This window comes from Barbus barbus (genome assembly GCF_936440315.1).
Source record: "Barbus barbus genome assembly, chromosome: 18".
Classification (NCBI taxonomy): Eukaryota; Metazoa; Chordata; class Actinopteri; order Cypriniformes; family Cyprinidae; genus Barbus; species Barbus barbus.
The window spans coordinates 25297976-25316890 of NC_136746.1; the positions used below are offsets into that span (position 1 = coordinate 25297976).

Genomic DNA, 18915 nt, shown 5'->3' on the forward strand with positions numbered 1-18915 from the left:
TCTTGGTCTGTTCACTGATAAGAGCTGCTTTACAAACCCCTCACACACTCACATATTCTAGAATGACGACTGACTCACACCCAAACAAAGCTGCTCTGTAGAAATGAGCAAATGAACTTCAAAGTGAACCTGTTGATCTGAAAACATACAGAAACATGTTGGAATAATATAATCATTAGAATATCCTAATTCTGTGGACACTTTAGATTTACCTTGAACCAAAAAAAAACACAAGTTGCTTCAAAGAATACATATTCATATTACACACCCATATAAATGGTAATATTAGATGTTATTAGATCAGATTTTTGACCTTATGACAACTAAATTGTTTGCTTTTTTGACACTTACTATTGTTAAATTAATTCTCAGATACTTTATTTACATTTCTCCAAAACAAAAATTGATCCAAACAAGCCAATGCAGAACAGTAATGATGTTTCGTTCCAGAATGAATCACTGTTTTCAACAAATCGGTTCAGTGACTTATTTATAAATACGCTCTTTTTCTAAACAAATCAGTGTTTTGAATGAATCGTTTGAATCAATGATTCAATGACTGAATGAATGACTGAAGAAGAGCAAGTTAAAGGGATAGTACACCTTCAGTTGCCGGTTCCCATTGACTTGCATAGAGTTTTTTTTCCATACTATGGAAGTCAAAGGGGACCAGCAACTGAAAGTGAACTATCTCTTTAATAAGTATGAATGCCTGTTTGTAATATGCAAACAAAAGAGCTTCAACAATTGCCCCCAACCACTTCTGTTTAAGATTATATTTGTTTCTATTTACTGCAAACAGTATCAACTAGTTACTCTAATGCACTCAGTGTAAATAGCTTCTCTCGTATTTGAGAGTTTCTGCACCTGTTCTGACACGTTGACCTCAGTTACTATAAGAAAGATAGAACAGCTGAGCAACTCAGTTTCATTTCCGATGCTTCCTTATCTTTCCTTTGCTTGGTTCACCTTGGTCTTCCTCATTATTGTCATGTACGCACTAGAAATGCATACATTTTTCTTTGTTCGTTTTTACCCTTGTCCTGACTCTTTCATTATAATAACCATAAAATCGCATCATATGTAAAATCCATTAAGCTTTCATGTTTTACAATCCTGAGTGGCATCTCAATCCACAGAAGTCTGAGTCACTCACAATGCTCTGGTTGAAATGACTGACATCTTTGACCTTTTTTTGTTGTTAATATTTGTCCTTGGGAGCAATAATGTAATTTGCTTATAGAGGCAGCCTATGAACAAAATGCAGAAATTCTGTAGCTTTTCTGCTGTAGCTATAATATAGAGCCAACTGGTGAGACTTCAGTAAGAAATCAAACACTGCTAGAAACCTCAAGGATGTTCTTGAAAATAAAACAGGCCAGTGAATTATATTAGTACGGCATGTTAAGGTTCAAGAGTTTCTCTAAAGAAAAAGGTATATGATGCTAAAGCAGAAGGTATATGATGCTCTCACAAGGTTAAATACCAAGAAATCCGCTGGTCCTGATGGGTTGGATCCATACTTTTTAAATATTGCTGCTGAACATATTGCAGAACCTTTGACACACATTTTCAATTTGACTATTGAAACTGGATTAATACCTAGTGTATTGAAGTCAGCTTATGTCACTCCTTTATTAAAGGGTGGGGATCGATCAAATCTAAATAATTATAGGCCAATATCTAAGCTATCTGCTTTAGCCAAGGTCTTAGAAGGGCTTATAAGTGACCAATTGAAAGATTATTTAGAAACAAAAAACATTTTAAATGATTTGCAGTCGGGTTTTCGTAAAAAACATAGCACTGTGACTGCCACTATGAAGGTGTTGAATGATTTCATAAGTGCTATTGATTCTAAAGAATATTGTGTTGCGTTGTTTTTAGATCTTTCAAAGGCGTTTGACACAGTTGACCACTATATCCTGGTTCAGAGATTGGTGGATATTGGAATGTCTCCAAAAGCTGTCAAATGGTTTGCCAACTATTTGAGTGGCCGAACACAATGTGTTCAGGTTGATGGTGTGTCTTCAAACTCATTACTTATACAAAATGGTGTTCCCCAGGGGTCCATTTTGGGTCCCATTTTATTTACTATTTATATAAATGACTTGTGTCAGAATATAACAAGAGCACAGTGTCATTTTTATGCGGATGACACAATTTTGTATAGTTCTGCCTCATCCTTGACAAGTGCCTTGGAAGATCTGCAATTTGCTTTTAACATTATTCAGAAGGATCTTTATAATTTGAGACTTGTATTAAATTCAGACAAAACCAAAATGATGTGTTTTTCTAAATCAAGGAAAATAGACGATGCTTGTCAAATTGTTACTTTAGATGAGAAGGAAATTGAACGAGTATCTGTCTATAAATATCTTGGTTTCCTTATAGAAGAAAGTTTGTCTTTCAAGCAGCATATAGAGTGTTTAACAAAAAAACTTAGAGTAAAATTGGGTTTCTATTATAGAAACAAAGGCTGTTTCTCTTTTGGTGCGAGAAAAATACTTATACAAGCAACTTTTCTGTCAATGCTGGATTATGGTGATATTTTATATATGCATGCAAATCAATCTTCATTGAAAATGCTGGATTCAGTATATCATGCAGCACTAAGATTTGTAACTAATTCTAGTTTTCGTACTCATCACTGTAGCCTGTACGAGAGTGTTGGTTGGCTATCTTTGCACAATCGCAGGCTGGAACACTGGTATACTTTTCTTTTTAAGGCCATACTGTATAAACTGCCTACTTACCTATGTTCTCTTCTGACTCTTAAAGTCACTTCCAGGAAATGTAATCTTCGATCATATGGGCAAATCATATATGACATTCCACGAACGAGAACTGTCTTTGGTGAAAGTGCCTTTAAAGTTTTTGCACCTTTATCTTGGTATAAACAGTTTAAAATTAGGATAAAGGACTATCTGAGTACTAAATGCACATGTGGTGTTACTGAGCGCAACTGGTAATTATGTTGAGATGATGTTGGATTGCAAATTGTTCTTTTTTTCTGTTAAATTTTTTTTGTTTTTGTTTTTAATGTATATGTTAATATGGAACTATTATTCTGCTGTCTTGGCCAGGACTCCCTTGAAAAAGAGATTCTGAATCTCAATGGGATTATTTCCTGGTAAAATAAAGGTTAAATAAAAAAATAAAAAAAATAAAAAAAGCAGAACAAAGATCCACATTAATATTATTTCATTTTAATTCACAACAGAATGCAGACCTTTCAATGAGTGCTAATGTTATTCAACCTCAGAACAACATTCATATCATTTGAAAAAGATTCTTCTTACAAAGATACAAAATAACACAAAGCAGCTCAAATAAGCGCTCCTCATAGTCCCGTTGGATTTTATTTACAAGTCTTTGACGTGACATTCCCATTGAACTGGACCATAAACCTATTAAAGTGAACTGCCCTGGAGGTTAACGCTCTTGCTCAAGGCCGCATGGTCATAGCTAATGAATCAATGTTTCAATTAATCCAACCACCAATGATCTGGTTACCTCCACACCAAGCACTGGCCATGAACCATACATTCATCAAACATAAGATCTACAAATATCATTCCAAATAACCAAACATCAGACGTCCATCAGACTGTTAAGAAGACGCATTAAGAAACTTTTCCATTGGTTTCATCCACTGCACAACTAATAATAACGCATTAAGAGCATTGCAGACCTCAGCGTGTGCGGTTATCGTACATTTAAAAGCCTGGTTTTTGTGAGAGTGCACCTACTGCTCATCAGAAAGAAAATGAACTCCATTTAGACAACCAAACTGAGTAGAATTTCGATTTTTACGTCTATAGTTTAACAAGGCTATCACTATTTAATTAAGTCATAGTTTACCGTAAAATAAGCCCAGAGTTTACTGTGAAATAACGGCAAGAAAATACTTTAGTATTGAGGATGCATGCAATGAGTCCGGTTCACAAACAAAATTTTTAATGCATGCATGTCATGGATCAGAATCAATTCATGAGCAACTGACTATTTTTATTTGGATCTTTTTTCCTTCAAAAAGACTCAAAAAAATCAAGAGTCAGTTGAAATCAATAACAAGTTCTTATTACCGCCAGTAATAGTTTAATATATTATTTTCACCAAAATATAGGAAAATGACATTTTAACTGAAATCCTAGAAGTGCATTGCATTGGGAAATATATATCGATAGCCTACCCAGCCCTAATTCCCTTACACTAATTTTGTAATATCAGTAATCACTATCAAATAAAGCTTTTTTAGTTTGTGGCATCTGCCTCGATTAAAGTGTGGAGACGGCAAATCAAATCAGCTCAGTGTACCTGAACAATTTCTTTAAAAGAAAAACATCTGATAAATGCTTTGCAGTGTCACACTTCATTCAAGCCCAAAAGGGAATAATATCCATTTAATATTGACCACTTTAACAGCACATTATAAACATGCTGCTGGCAGAAACATCCAATGTAGGGCAATGTCTAGGATGGGGCATAACCAATCATAATCACTTAAATTAAATGCATCATACATAACTGTACGAAGATTTTAAACTGTAAACAGAGGGGCGAAAGATCAGAATGAATTATGATTATGGTATCGCTTCGATTCATGAAATAAATGATTTGGATGCACATGTTTGAGCACTATGAGATAAAGCTTGTCATTTTAATAAAGAATCAATTCCAGTTTTAATTAGTTTCTCTCTTTGCCTCCATCTCGATCCTGCCATATATTGATTAACTTCAACAAATCACACAAACGCTTCCAGCATGATCAATGGACATACCAACACACAATACTGAAGGAAGGGGTCCAGCGCAGAATCGTGCAAATAAAATAGCTCAAGTTCATCTCAAACAAACTCTCACAAGTGTCATGAAGGAAGCATGGATCCCAAAGCAAAATAACCAAGAGCTCTTTCAGAACAACACATAGAAAGCAATATAATAAGCACATCACGTACACAGCAACATATATCATGGAGTGCTTTTCGTTTTCCACTGAATTTAACTGATGCCAATGAATTGAGTTTTGCATTTCTCTCCATTTTCCAGTCTTTCGAACAGTGTGGCCACACAGGAGCCACAGCGCCACCAAATGAACATGTGAGGAACTACACACACACAATAAGACGTTGAACACAAATCACACAGCCAGAAATATAAATATCAAATATGCCATGTATGATTTATTAATTCAGAGCTGTGAGAAAGCATATGCAATGTTTTCCGATCCACACATGCATACGTGCTTTAAATAGGCTACAAAGAAATCAAAAGTTGAGGATGAGTGAAAAAAGAAAGAAAAACATTTGTCAAATGGTAAAAAAAGTAAGATCTTAACCCAGTAAATTTAATTTTTGTTTTACACCTTTTTAATAGACACCTCAGAGCTGAGCTTTTCTGGGGCATATGATGGGAAATTGCTTCTGAGGTTCCAATTATATTTTTAAATTACATTCAAATTAGTAATAATGAAAAATCCCTGCAGTTTAAGGAAGAGCAGGAGGATGGAATGACACTCAGAAAACTGTAAATGAAGAAACACAGCAGGACAGCAGCGCAATAACTGTGCGCTTATCCACATGAAATTTAATTTACATTCATTTGTCTGTTTTAATCTATTTTTAAACAACTTGATTAGTATGCTGCTGATGTCTCCGTCTTGACTTGCTTGATCGAGTATTAAAAAGAAATCTGCTTTTTATGCACATCAGTATAAATAATGAATTCTTTAAGAAAATAATTAATTCTTCAGAAAATAATTAAAGTAATTGTTTTTTCTGTCCTGTTTGCTTGCACATAAACAATCTCACGTTCTCATTATGCTTTATCTATATTAAACTGCAGAACATCCCAAAAACAGAACATTCTCTTTTGTCCAGTCTCTAATTATAAGAGCCGTTTGGGGAAAGTGTTTTTTGTTGCTCATGTGAGAGATGGTTTTATGGATAATAACAAAACTTTTATGAGAGAGATGAAAACACAAAGCAACCATTAGGGAGAAGTTTAAGTCAGTGAAGAATTTGAAGCTTTCTGCAAAGCTAAATTTATCCATATTATCACAGGAGAGAGTGCTCGTATAACTTTTAAAGCAGAAGTTCTGTCGCTTCAACATTTTATGCTTCCCAGACATTTCTAGTCCATTAGACTTTTTACACGCATTACGTTCATTACGTTGAGATATTCGGGGTAAAATGTCAAATGAAAAGTAGCTTTAAAATGCTATTAGAATTAAATTAATTGGATTTTACGACAAAACCTCATGACAAAATCTCATTTTGAATCTCATTCTGACGGCACCCATTCACTGCAGAGGATCCATTGGCGAGCAAGTGATGTAATGCAAAATTTCTCCAAATCTTCAGATGAAGAAACAAACTCATCTGCAACTTGGATGGCCTGAGATTGAGTAAAGTTTCAGCAAATTTCAAATTTCATTGGGTGAACTATTCCTTTAATGACTGCTCATTGCTTCATAAAGACTTATATGTTATACATAAAGAATTTTCTCTGGTAACATGTTTTTATGTAAAGATGTGATTTTTTTTTTTTTTTTTTTTTTTTTTTTTTTAAGTAAAGTAAAAGTAAAGTCGTGACGTAATGTCAAGTATGGTGACCCATACTCGAAATTGGTGCTCTGCGTTTAACCCATCCAAGTGCACACACACAGCAGTGAGTAGTGAACAAATGCACACACACACACACACACACCGTGAACACACACCCGGAGCAGTGGGCAGCCATGCTGCGGCGCCCGGGGAGCAGTTGGGGGTTCGGTGCCTTGCTCAAGGGCACCTCAGTCGTGGTATTGAGGGTGGAGAGAGCGCTGTACATTCACTCCCCCCACCTACAATCCCTGCCGGCCGGGGACTCGAACCCGCAACCTTTCGATTACGAGTCCGACTCTCTAACCATTAGGTAGACTTGTAGTCAAGACCGCCTAAACCGAGACCAAGACACTACCAAGACCAGAAGGTATCGAGACCAAGACAAGACCAAGACCAAGACCAAGACAGACCATGTCAAGACCAAGACCAAGTCGAGACCAAGACCGATACCAAGTCGAGACCGAAGAAAAAAAAAACAGACTAGTGTTGAAGCTACGCAATAACTTGTATGAACAGCAGCATACTAGGGTTTACATTCAATACATATTAGACGGTATTACTTCAACTACAGGCAGAGCAATACAGAGACAGACCATGTCATGTGTGTGACTGAGCTCACTGTAAATGTTTTTTCAGACTGGGTGAGATCAACTATGTGTAGCAATTGTATGACGGCTGTTACTGCACTATTAGAGGATTGAGACTCCCTTAACTTTTGTATACTGTTGAGGACTGACATTACTGGTACTGACTGGTTCATCTGACAAAACATCAAACACCCCCAACACCATCTTGCTCCTCCAACAACTGTCTAAAGAATGAGAAATATGTAACCAATTGAAATTATACTTAATGTGTAGATGAAATTGTAACATCAAATTAAAGATACACAATTATAAACTTGGATTAGGCCTAATGTTTGACAGTCAATGTCATGTCAATGTCAATGGCTGTCGCAAAAAAAAAAATACATTCATGTGATTGGTTGCATTTGATTTGAAGGGCGCAAAATATTAATGTTGCATTATCAAACGTTGTGTTGTCGTGGATACCAAAGATTCTAGAGCGTGTGTTTTTTTTTTTTTTTTTTTTTTTTTGAGCGTGTAGCAGTGATGCGCGGGTAAATAAAAAACCCAATCCGTATATCATTTGTCCATTCGTTTTTTGATTTAGTATTGAAAGAAGAAACATGAGAAAACGGCTTTTGGAAAAGTGTGAAAGCCCTTAGTAGCGCAAATTGTTCTTTTTCTGAATGCTGATATAGTGTTATGTAATATAGGCTTGATTTATTCATTTATTTCGTTTCATTTTCTTAATTAAGATGCTGCATGTGTTTATCCAGTCTAATCGAAGTGTGCGGCTCTCCCCCCTTTCCCAACAAAAATCCCACCCCCTCTCAGAAAATACATAAAACTGACATTACTGAGCTATATGCGCTTAAAAGTAACCTATTAAAATTATACAATGGCATTGCTCAGTTCAACGTGTTGGGAAATCGGGAATTTTGTCCCGCGTCAGCATTTATTCAACAGTTAGTTGAATATAAAGCAAGTTTATATTCCCCCACTACCATAAATTATGCAGTCGAGATTCCCACATTTGGGGAATTCGCAGATGTGAGACCGATCTCCGTGCAATGGCCGCTGTAGACTGTAGACTCTTGCCGAGTCTACAGCGGCCATTGCACGGAGATCGGTCTCACATCTGCGAATAGGGGTCAGCACAACCGGAGTGCAATGGCCAAGCCTCGCCCTGGGTGAACCGCCTTCTTGATCATGGTGTCTCCCCTGCCAGGTAAGTATGTAAGTATTTTAAATGTAAGTGATGTAAAAAAGGAAAAGAAAAGAAAAGAAAAGAAAAGAAAGAAAGAAAGAAAGAAAGAAAGAAAGAAAGAAAGAAAGAAAGAAAGAAAGAAAGAAAGAAAGAATTGTATAACTTTACATTTATTTGAAAAACATTGAACATGTTCTTTGGAACTTTTCTCATTTTCAAACAATTAAAGTTCTTAAGTAAATATACTAATATAATATAATTCATATAATTTAAATGCATTGTTTTTACAGATTTATATCAGCCTAAATTAATTTTAAATATTCATACAAATAAAATAAATTACTTTTTTTTTTTTTTTTTTTTTTAAGTACACCAATATGGATATTTCTGGCAGTGATAAGTAAACATAAATGTTAAAAAATAAATCTAACTATAATTTACTTTGGATTCAAAGTGCATTTTTAGAATAAAAACATTAGAGTCATTATGAGACATCAGTTACTCACATTGTAAGTGTTTTGACAGCACAGATGAACTGCTTTATCATATAATAATTTAGGATTATTTTACAGTACCTATATGTTTAGTAAATTATTAGTTGTTGACAGCCAACTGTGACAGACTTTCTTATCCAGAGTCTTCTGGAAAATTACAGTTATGAAAGTTACAGCATGTTTTCATAATACAATGAACTCTTATCTCAAAGGATTAAGAAAAATATCCCTATAAATATATAATAAAGCTATTTTCCAAATTAAGGCATCAGGAATGTTTGTGTATGTGTGTGAAATGATCTGCACTGCTTTAAAACAACAGTCTGAAACATCCGACCAGTGAAGAGAGAGATGGACAGATGTCAGTCCTTCAGTATTTGTTCTAAAGTTGAGAGAAGGTTCTTGAGTCCATACATGTAGCTCTCATCTGGACTGTCACTGGGAAATACATGAGCAAAACCGATCATCTTCACCTCCACCGTCTCCTCCTGTCCAAACTGCTTCTTATCCCTCATTACGATTTCCTCATCTTCCTCTTCTACACTTCCTCCATGTTTTCCGTTGGCGTTCCTCTCATGCTGAACGTCGTGGCAGTATGGATGACTGTGTATTAAACTGCTCTGAAAGCTCAAAGCCTTGCTCTGTGGCTCCCCCTGCTGATGTTCTGTTCCTGGATCAGCTGGCGTGTGTTTGGATTTATTGATTATGTGAGGAGAGCCTTCATACACCAGCAGCAGAGAGCTGGCATAGAAATGCAGCTGAGTCTGGTTCTCAAACCAGCGGAGAATGCTTCGGATTTTGGAGATGATCAGAGAAACTGCATGCCTCTGTAATTCTCGGCCATTGTGGAAGAATCTGCTCAGGCCTAAGGGAATACAAATTCACAGATTAATTTTTGTGACTTCATGATCAATGTGAATCGCCATTTCATTTTTAGCATTATTATAAACATAGTTTCCACTATTATCAATTCTAATAATGTGTAAAACGATCTATCCATCCATCCATCCCTGTCTTTCTTTCTTTCTTAAAATTATAAATTAATAAAATCTTTAAAAGTCTAAATGATAAAGCTCAAAAATGTTTTATTAGCTCCATATTCATTATTATTATTGTTATGTTTTTAGTTGTGATTTTTGGGCTTTGAAACAAACAAACAAACAAACAAACATATTAATAATAATAATAATAATTATTATTATTATTATTATTATTTATTATGGCACAGGGATCTAACCATTGTATTTTTTTTTTATTTCATTTTTTATTTTTTTTTATTGTAATCATTATTTAAATTGTGATTTCTAGGCTTGGAAAGCAAATAACAAACAACAACAATAATAACAATAATAATAGCTATTATTATTATATATTTTTAATTTTATAATTTTTAATTGTGATATCTAGGCATGGATAAATCAAGAAAGAAAGAAAGAAAGAAAGAAAGAAAGAAAGAAAGAAAGAAAGAAAGAAAGAAAGAAAGAAAGAAAGAAAGAAAGAAAGAAAGAAAGAAAGAAAGAAAAAGAAAAATTCCATACAAATAATAGTAATAATAATAATAATAATAATAAAGTTGGAGTCACACCATTTTTTAAAGTGTCCTTTCCGAGACTGCGTCCATAGAACTGGTCATGAGTAATGTAACTATCTGAGTCGATCTGGTACACCTGAGGTGAGAAGATGAGAAAGACGATCAGAGGAGATCCATCACAAACATTGCAATGAAGAGAAGAAGAAAGAAGCAGCTCTGTTTCAAAACAACAGGGCTGTCTACAAGTCTAGATATGAGCTTTAGCTAAACACACAACACAGACAAATATTAGGTAAAACAGTCCAATCTTGATTGTGCCGATGAGTCCTTAAAATGCTGTCTACATAAGCATCTCACTAGGTTTAGAACAGCGCTGGAGAGACTGGCATGCATTCAGACTTAAAACTGTGATGAGCCTGATTGAATGCATCCTTCCACACTACAAAACAAATGAAACAAGCTGAAATAACACGGAAAGCAGGAGCAACAGAGAGAGAGGGGAGAGGAAGGAGAGGGTGACAGCAGCTGGCAAATATTCCCAGCCTTGAGACACTGAAACCAATTAGGTGCAAAGAAACAAGAACACACAGAAAACAGAGAGAGAAGATGATTTACTGAGAGGCTGGAGGATGGAAACACTGAACAGAGGAAAAGAGATGGAGGCGTCACACTTAGTGGAATTTATAAGGCTGCAAAAAACATCAATAGTAAAATGCAACAATTTCTTTATCCTAATAATTTGATTGCCTTACAAAGTCAGGGATGTTTCCTGGGTCTATTTGTCTCTCTTTACTGTAAGAAAAATGCTGCATAGTCAATCAGAACATATTTGATTAAAGCTGTGTGGAGCGGGATTTCACTGTGGGCGGAGCTATCCAGTGTGACATCATTGATAAAATGTCCTTTCAGCTGTAATTTATCATTGATAATGATGTTATATGTTAAAGCTGGAAACACCTACTGGCCGTTAGAAATTTTGTGATTGACCAGGTCGGGGGTTTTCAAAGTTTTTGATGCCAACGGCCCCTCAAATATGACAATCCCATCACGAGAGCCCCTTTCCAAATTATAAATGCAGATATATAGATATATATATATATTTGTACTGTAGTACAAAAACCCAAATAAATTATGTAAATATCATCAGAAAAATATTTAACTTGTATTAATTTTACACGAAATATTTTCAATTAAGTTCTAAATTTTATAGCGCTTTTAAGAATTATTATTATTCAAAAGTGGTTATACAAAGATTATTGGCAACAGTGGCAAGGAAAATCTTCCTAGAAAGACACAAATACAGTCTATTCGAGCAAATTTGTATTTTGCAAGGAAGATTGTTATTTTAGTATTATATAAATACTATTATAGTATTTATTCATATTTAGAATTAGCTTTTATTTTTATATTTTAATGTTTGTTTAAGTTTTAGTCATTTCCTTATATGTTTTTGTTATTTTTTATTAGTTTTAGAATTAGTAATATATATATATATATATACATTTTTTATTTTTTTTTATTTTTTATTTTTTTACCTCACCTTCAACTTATTTCCTTTAGTTGGAAAGCAACATTTCTTCCTTTTTTTTCTACATTTTTTTTTTTTTTTTAAGTTTTTCATCTAATATTAATGTTTCACTTCAGCTATATATATCAATTAATGAAAACGTGTTTTAACCACATTTTAATAGATATTTCCACAGACCGTTTCCTCAAAGAAACAAAAAAGTCATCACCTATAATTCAGTGAATGAGCATAAAATGTCACTGTTTGTATCATGACATGATAAATGCATCAGAACCAGACAATCTTTAAACTCAATGACTGAATTAATTTGATCTATCTCTTCTCGTGTGACCTTCTTCACATCCAGTGCAGCACAATGAGGAGTAGAAAGCAAAAGCAGAGGAGTGTGTGCACTGACCGCTGGTTTCATCACAATCTTATCATCAAATGTCTTATCAGTATTCCTCAGAGGTAATTAACCAAGTGTCCGGATAAGCTCTGAATATTGATCAAGCCTTACAAGACAGCAGACGGGGTGCAGCATTGACACCAAACCGTTAGAGCCCTCACTCGGGTGATCCGAAGCTTAATATTGTTTATGAAGCCTCACAGTTTGTAATAAGAAAATCAGATACCAAGAGGAGGATACAGAGATAAAACAGCAGAAAAACAGGAGACCCTGCATAATGAGGATAAGGAAAGTTAATAAATCACATTCACACGCTGTCTCACCCTCATGCCCAATAACAGGAACCCGATCTCTTCCATCAGAGGATACTTGCTAATCTGCTCTTCACGTTTCTCTTTTGACGCAAATGGGTCATAACTTCTCCTCCCGATCTTCACATCCATGATACAGGGCCGTAAGAACCTCCTCGTCACATCCTCCAGTTTCAGACACAGCTCTGAGACGAGAAGAGTTCTGAGAGTACTTTCACACTAGAGTTTTTGTGGACCCAAATGACAGAATTACAGCCATTTTTTGGAACATTTTTATGCACGTTTATGCCTTGCAGATAATTGGTTTTCTACACTATTGTTGAACTTTATATGGCAAAAATGTTATCTAAATTGCAAAAATGACAGTGATAGTCTTGATGCCATCATGCTGAAAACTACATGTAACTGTTTTACATATCTTTTATCTGTCAGCAAAAAGTGTGTGAAACGGAAAATTATGTATGAATAGTGTGTGAAATGTTAATGAAAAATTTCACATCTTCTCTATAAAAGAAAAAATATATAGAGAAAAAATATATACAGTCTAATATATGTATATATATAATATAATAATATATATACACACACACACACACACACACACACACACACACATATACATATATGCAAAAAGTGTATATATACATATATATATATGTGTGTGTGTGTGGGGAAGTCGTGGCCTAATGGTTAGAGAGTCGGACTTGTAATCCAAAGGTTGCGGGTTCGAGTCTCGGGCCGGCAGGGATTGTAGGTGGGGGGAGTGAATGTACAGCGCTCTCTCCACCCTCAATACCACGACTGAGGTGCCCTTGAGCAAGGCACCGAACCCCCAACTGCTCCCCGGGCGCCGCAGCATAAATGGCTGCCCACTGCTCCGGCTGTGTGTTCACGGTGTGTGTGTGTTCACTGCTGTGTGTGTGCACGTTGGATGGGTTAAATGCAGAGCACGAATTCCGAGTATGGGTCACCAAACTTGGCAGTATGTCACTTCCCTTCAATATATATATTTTAGAGAGAAGTCTCTTATGCCAATCAAGCATGCATTTATTTGATCAAAAAAGACAATAAAAGCTATAATATTGTGAAATATTTTTACATTTTAAAAAAAACTGTTCTTTTTTTATTTTAATATATTTCACAATGTAATTTATTCCTGTGATGATAGATCAGAATTTAAAAAAAAAAGTTGTACTGCTAAATTTTATGTAAACTTTGATTTTTATTTATTTATTTATTTGCTTGTTTATTTACTTACGTACTTATGTACTTGCCAGGATCCTTTATTGAAAAGGAAATTCAAAAGAACAACATTTATTTGAAATAGATTTTTTATTTATTTGTTACACTGTTAAGGCCTTTACTGTCACTTTTCTATTATTAAGTATTAATTTACTTTAAAATAATCTTTAAAAAAAAATTGTATTGACCCCAACTTTTGAATGATATAATATTTTTTTTAAGAGAAAATGTATATGTAAACACGTAAAAAGTAATTTAATATAAACATTTCTGATTATTCCTTTAAGGTTGGGCCAGTGAACATTTGTGCAGTGCAAGTAAAAATATAAACTACAAGCCATCTTCATTAAAACATCATTAAAAAGCAGTGATGATTTCATCTGACTGTCTGAATGTTTCAATTCTCACAATCTCACTGAACACTGAAGCTAGAGATGTTTCAGAGGCCAAATGACAGAATGTCAACAGATAAGCCTCAATGACCAGTCAGTTATTTCTGACAAGTTCTTTCTCAGTGCTGTCAGCTGACACAGTGCTGTATGGTGTGCCATCATTACCGGGATGGTCACACACAAGCACAAGACAGCAGACAGAGAACGACAGTTTAAAGTCCAATACTGATAAACTGAACACTCCTTTAAAGTACACAGACTATATACAGACTAAACAAACACATCACCCACAAAGCGCATGTACTTTGGACACATGGCAACTCCCATAATCAGGCAGAAAATATGATTACATAAGCATCTTTATGAGCTTCCAAAGAACATACCACTGCTGGATGACATCCCACACAACATACCAAACCATCTATCAATTATTAACTCATTAGTAACCCTCTAAATTCACCAAACACAGATAACACTAACTAGAGCGGACGACCTTCAAACTGGACTGCTAAAGGAACAGGTTTACTGAACGTGATTGCTGAGTTCAACTAGGACTGACAGTTGTTGTTTTGTCTCACCATGTGATGACTCTCGTGGCATCCATGTGCCATAGAACTTGGGAAGATGTTGTTGCAGATCCAGTAGCCTTTTATCTGTGCAGTCCTTAGCAAATACCTGCAAACATGTGAAAAAGAAAACATTCAGAAATAATGTTTTCATAACATTCTTAGAACATATTTTTGTTAGCTGGGTATACTCTTTCATTTTGACACTCTCAAAGAATTAATTTTTACTGAAAAAAGGACTTAATATTAGTTGAAAACAGTTGTTTTGCTTAAGTTTTTGAGGAAATAGAAAGTTCAGAAGAACAGAATTGATTTAAAATAAAAATATTCTGTTTTATAACATTATACATGTCTTCACTGCCACTTTTGATCAATTTAATGCATCCTTACTGAATAATAGTAGCTAAAGGAATAGTGGTAGTGTCAAGAGTAAAGGAGAGTGTAATTCATTCATTTTAATGGAAATTTACATTTAAGTTATATTGCACTTTTTGGCTTGCAGGTGTTTTTTTGTTTGTTTTAGATGTTTGTCCCTCCGACATTATTTGCATGCGAAGACTATCGCTGTATATATAGTGGATTCATCTTAGTTACCTGTGTGTAGAAGTTCATCTCTCGTGGGCCTCTCGGAGGAGCTTGTAGCTGTTTCAGGATCGTTCCATCAGGATGCTGCAGAACACCTGTGCAATTACAGAGATGCAAACACTGAAAGCCTGCTAACACTTCGTCATCATGACAACTGTGAGTAGTTTGAGTGTGAAAACCTTTATGGCAGCCAGGAAAACATCTGAAAGAGAAAATTAAGGAGAAAATGAAGCCACATAAATGCATGAGTGTCATTATAAGAATTCCATTATAATTACATTATAACTAGGATTTAATAAATAACTAAAGAGGTTCACAGGATCAGTTTAATGCATCCTTGCTGCATAATCTTTTTTTCGTTTATATGTTTACTATTGAAATTTTGTTGTATGTATTTGTCAATTTTATTTAATTTCTGTATTTTCTTAAATGTGTGTGCATAGAGTATTTACAGAGTGTTAACTTTTAGTTTTAGTTGCTTTTTCTTATTTGTAAGTCGCGTTGGATAAAAGCGTCTGCTAAATGAATAAAAGTAAAGTAAATGCATTAATTTGTTTTAAAAAGAGAAAAATCGTACTGAATCGTTCTGTCCATTTCAAAGGTTGATAGTCACTATGAATGGTCATCGTCTTGGAAATATCCATCAAACCTTCTCCCTCTAAAATCAATGAGTTTGGAACGACATGAGGGTAGTTAATACAGAATTTGTGGGTGAACTTTTCCTTTAACACAAGAAAAGACAAAGTGCTGACAGTCCATCAGATAACAGCTCACATCTCATTCATTCAGAAAATCCCCATGACAGAGCCTCAAATGACACATGAGAGTTACTACAACAGAGGAAATTATGTCATCTGAATGTTGGCAGAACTTAATTTGTTCTTTTCATAGAAATCACCATGACGATATCCCATGTTAAACAAGTGACAAATCATCTGACCCTTTAATAAACTATAGGCCTAATTAGTTCTCTTATATGATATCTTGACCAACTCGCAAGCCTGTTAGAAAACCCCATGCAAAGTCCTCCACAGTTGACAAATGATTATTGTGATTACGAAATTTAGGATTTTATCATTCCTATGGATAACACTGAGATTCCCTTTTTATCCCAATATTATTACAATACAATTCTACAAAAGATTCCTGTGGGAATTTCACTTTATCATGTAGGATGCCGTTTGATTCTCATAGGACTTTTTGATCCTTTTTGGTTAACAGATTATGGAAGAAATATGTCCTGTATAAACTTTTTGATAGGTGTTCATCCTAATGCAATCTAAACAGTATGATGCACAGAATACTCACTTCAGTCAAACAAGAACTAAAGACTCGGACAGGAATTAAGGTCACCCTTTATTTTGAGAGTCCACTTTAGACATTCTACTAACAGTAAGTAACTTTGTAACTATATGTCAACAAGCAGTCATTAGAGTATTAGTAAACTGTCTGCTTAATATCTGCTAACATTTTATTTTGATGGGTCCACAACATACTAGACTATGTCAACTTATTCTACTCACCCTAAACCTACCCTAACAGTCTACTCTGAGAGTTAGTAGACATGTAAACATAAGGTTTTCTATATAAAAACGAGGAAGATCACATGAAGAGCATCAGAAGAACTGACCAGTGGTATTGATTCCGCATTTATGTCCAGCCACCTGATGAGAAAAGGGCACACATCCATCCAAGAGCACCTGCTTTACTGACCCATTCTTATCATTTTCCAGTTTTTCCAGCGCTGAGTCCATAATTTGACCATCTGCAGACATGTTCAGCGACAATTTATCCAAGTTTAACAGAAGCTGGCAAAACTTCTCTTGATAATTTTCCATATCTGGCAGTTATTCTAAAAGTACAAACATGTTCATTAAAACTGAAAACTCTTTCTTCTGACCAGAAGCGCTTCTGGAGCCTTGAATGTTTTTATTCATTCACTCGCACGTGTCTGTTGTTTTAATCTACACTGGAGCGCGTCGCGTAGTTCGGGTTCGTGACGTAAGCGCGCAGTTTACCAATCAAAAGTTGGCGTTCGTGCGCGACGCGTAGTGACGTGGGCACGCGTTCCACCAATCAAAGTTGGCGTTCTCGCAGGTTGCGTTCTAGCGTTCAGTGAGCGGAGTGAGTAGAAATTATAAAACAGACCCTATAGACTTTACAGAAATATTACAATTGGGGTATAATATAACATTTTTTATATATATTTTAAAATGAAACTAAATGTTATTTGAACAATTACACCTTCCTGAGCCATCAATGTGGCATTTATTTATTTTATTATTATTTAATAAAATAATTTTTTTAATTATATAGAATTCCAAGAACCACAAAACTGCTCGTCCCCACAGCCATGTACAGCGGGAAAGTGCTTTATTTTGAGGTCAAAAGCAGGATTTTCTACCACTTAAAATACAAAAGTCTATTCATAACTATCCAATATATGATGTAAATGGCATAAAAAAAACTAAATGCCAAATAAATATTATATCAAATATATAATGAAAACAGTGGTCCCCTGGAGTTGTGTCACCTTCCTATTTTCTAAAGATCTATGAAAAAAGGCCCATGTTTAGTCCACTGTTTCTTTTCAGTTATCAGTTAAATTTTCTCATTTATCTCATGATTTCATATGAAGCTTTTAGTTGATGTCACTGGCGTGACCTGTTTATTGTTAAGGAATTATAAAAAATAAACTATAATACATATGGTTTAAACTAATTAATTTAGTGAGTATACCATGATTGCAGCAGACATTTTGTAAAATGCATTTTTCATGAAAATTGTCACTGGTGTTACCTTCCTTTTGGGTAACGCCAGTGAAGATCAGTATATCAGGTCTTATGTATACTGTCACTGGTGTTACTGTACTGTTTTTGTCTGTCACATTAAATAAATAAAACACAATCTACTTATTTCTTGCATTTTCATTATTTTTCTGTAACTCTGACTACGTGTGCTGAAAAAAAAAAATCGAGAAATAATTTTTCATAAAAACTTTTAATATTTAACACCAGTGACAAAAAAAAATTATACATGCGGTCTTGAAATAATTGTACAAAAAAGCTACAAAAAAATTAAAAAAACTGGCATTTATATGTATTCATAAAAGTTTAAATGTTAAAAAATAAGAAATAAATTTTAAGACATTTTGCCATACCAAAAGTGGACGTTTCTGTAGAATGACCCTAAAGTTTTACTCTGAATATTGTGCTTGGGCGAATCAACGTCTCACACAATCAGTTTGAAACTGTTTATTTAACATCAAACCTGTACAGTGTACTTTTCTGAGAGAGAAAATACAATCATTTCACAGAAAAGACAAGCTCATCAAAACATGATTTTCTGCTTGTAACATTTGGTTCTGTTACAGAAATAGATCTAGCATTTACATCTTTCTGAATGACAAGAGGCAAAACACTCCAAATTAGATTTTAAATGACAAAACATTACCTGTCAGATTCTGTGACTAGGACTCGAAATATAGAGCTATATATATA

At 34.7% G+C, this 18915-nt stretch overlaps 2 protein-coding genes across 2 annotated transcripts in view; one reads left to right on the forward strand and one right to left on the reverse strand.

Moving 5' to 3' along the window:
* Nucleotides 1-18915, forward strand: part of LOC306883822 (uncharacterized protein) — a gene marked incomplete at its 3' end in the record, with an annotated part of 468688 nt that overhangs the window by 58956 nt on the left and 390817 nt on the right. The window lies entirely within an intron of this gene.
* Nucleotides 8750-17271, reverse strand: LOC306883950 (inositol polyphosphate multikinase-like). Its single transcript, XM_079439493.1, has 6 exons — nucleotides 17046-17271; nucleotides 15425-15510; nucleotides 14843-14939; nucleotides 12643-12815; nucleotides 10458-10539; nucleotides 8750-9737 (listed from the first exon to the last, which is right to left on the reverse strand). Exons 1-6 carry the CDS (start codon nucleotides 17251-17253, stop codon nucleotides 9235-9237), a joined length of 1149 nt encoding a protein of 382 aa, XP_079295619.1. The 5' UTR covers nucleotides 17254-17271; the 3' UTR covers nucleotides 8750-9234.

Excerpts from the sequence above, each read along its gene's own strand:
- LOC306883950 (XM_079439493.1), bottom strand. The coding sequence starts at position 17,253 with ATGGAAAATTATCAAGAGAAGTTTTGCCAGCTTCTGTTAAACTTGGAT. Across the intron at positions 14,940-15,424 it reads AGATGAACTTCTACACACAG|GTATTTGCTAAGGACTGCAC; the intron begins GTAACTAAGATG and ends ACATGTTTGCAG. Across the intron at positions 12,816-14,842 it reads GCCACGAGAGTCATCACATG|AGCTGTGTCTGAAACTGGAG; the intron begins GTGAGACAAAAC and ends TTCTCGTCTCAG.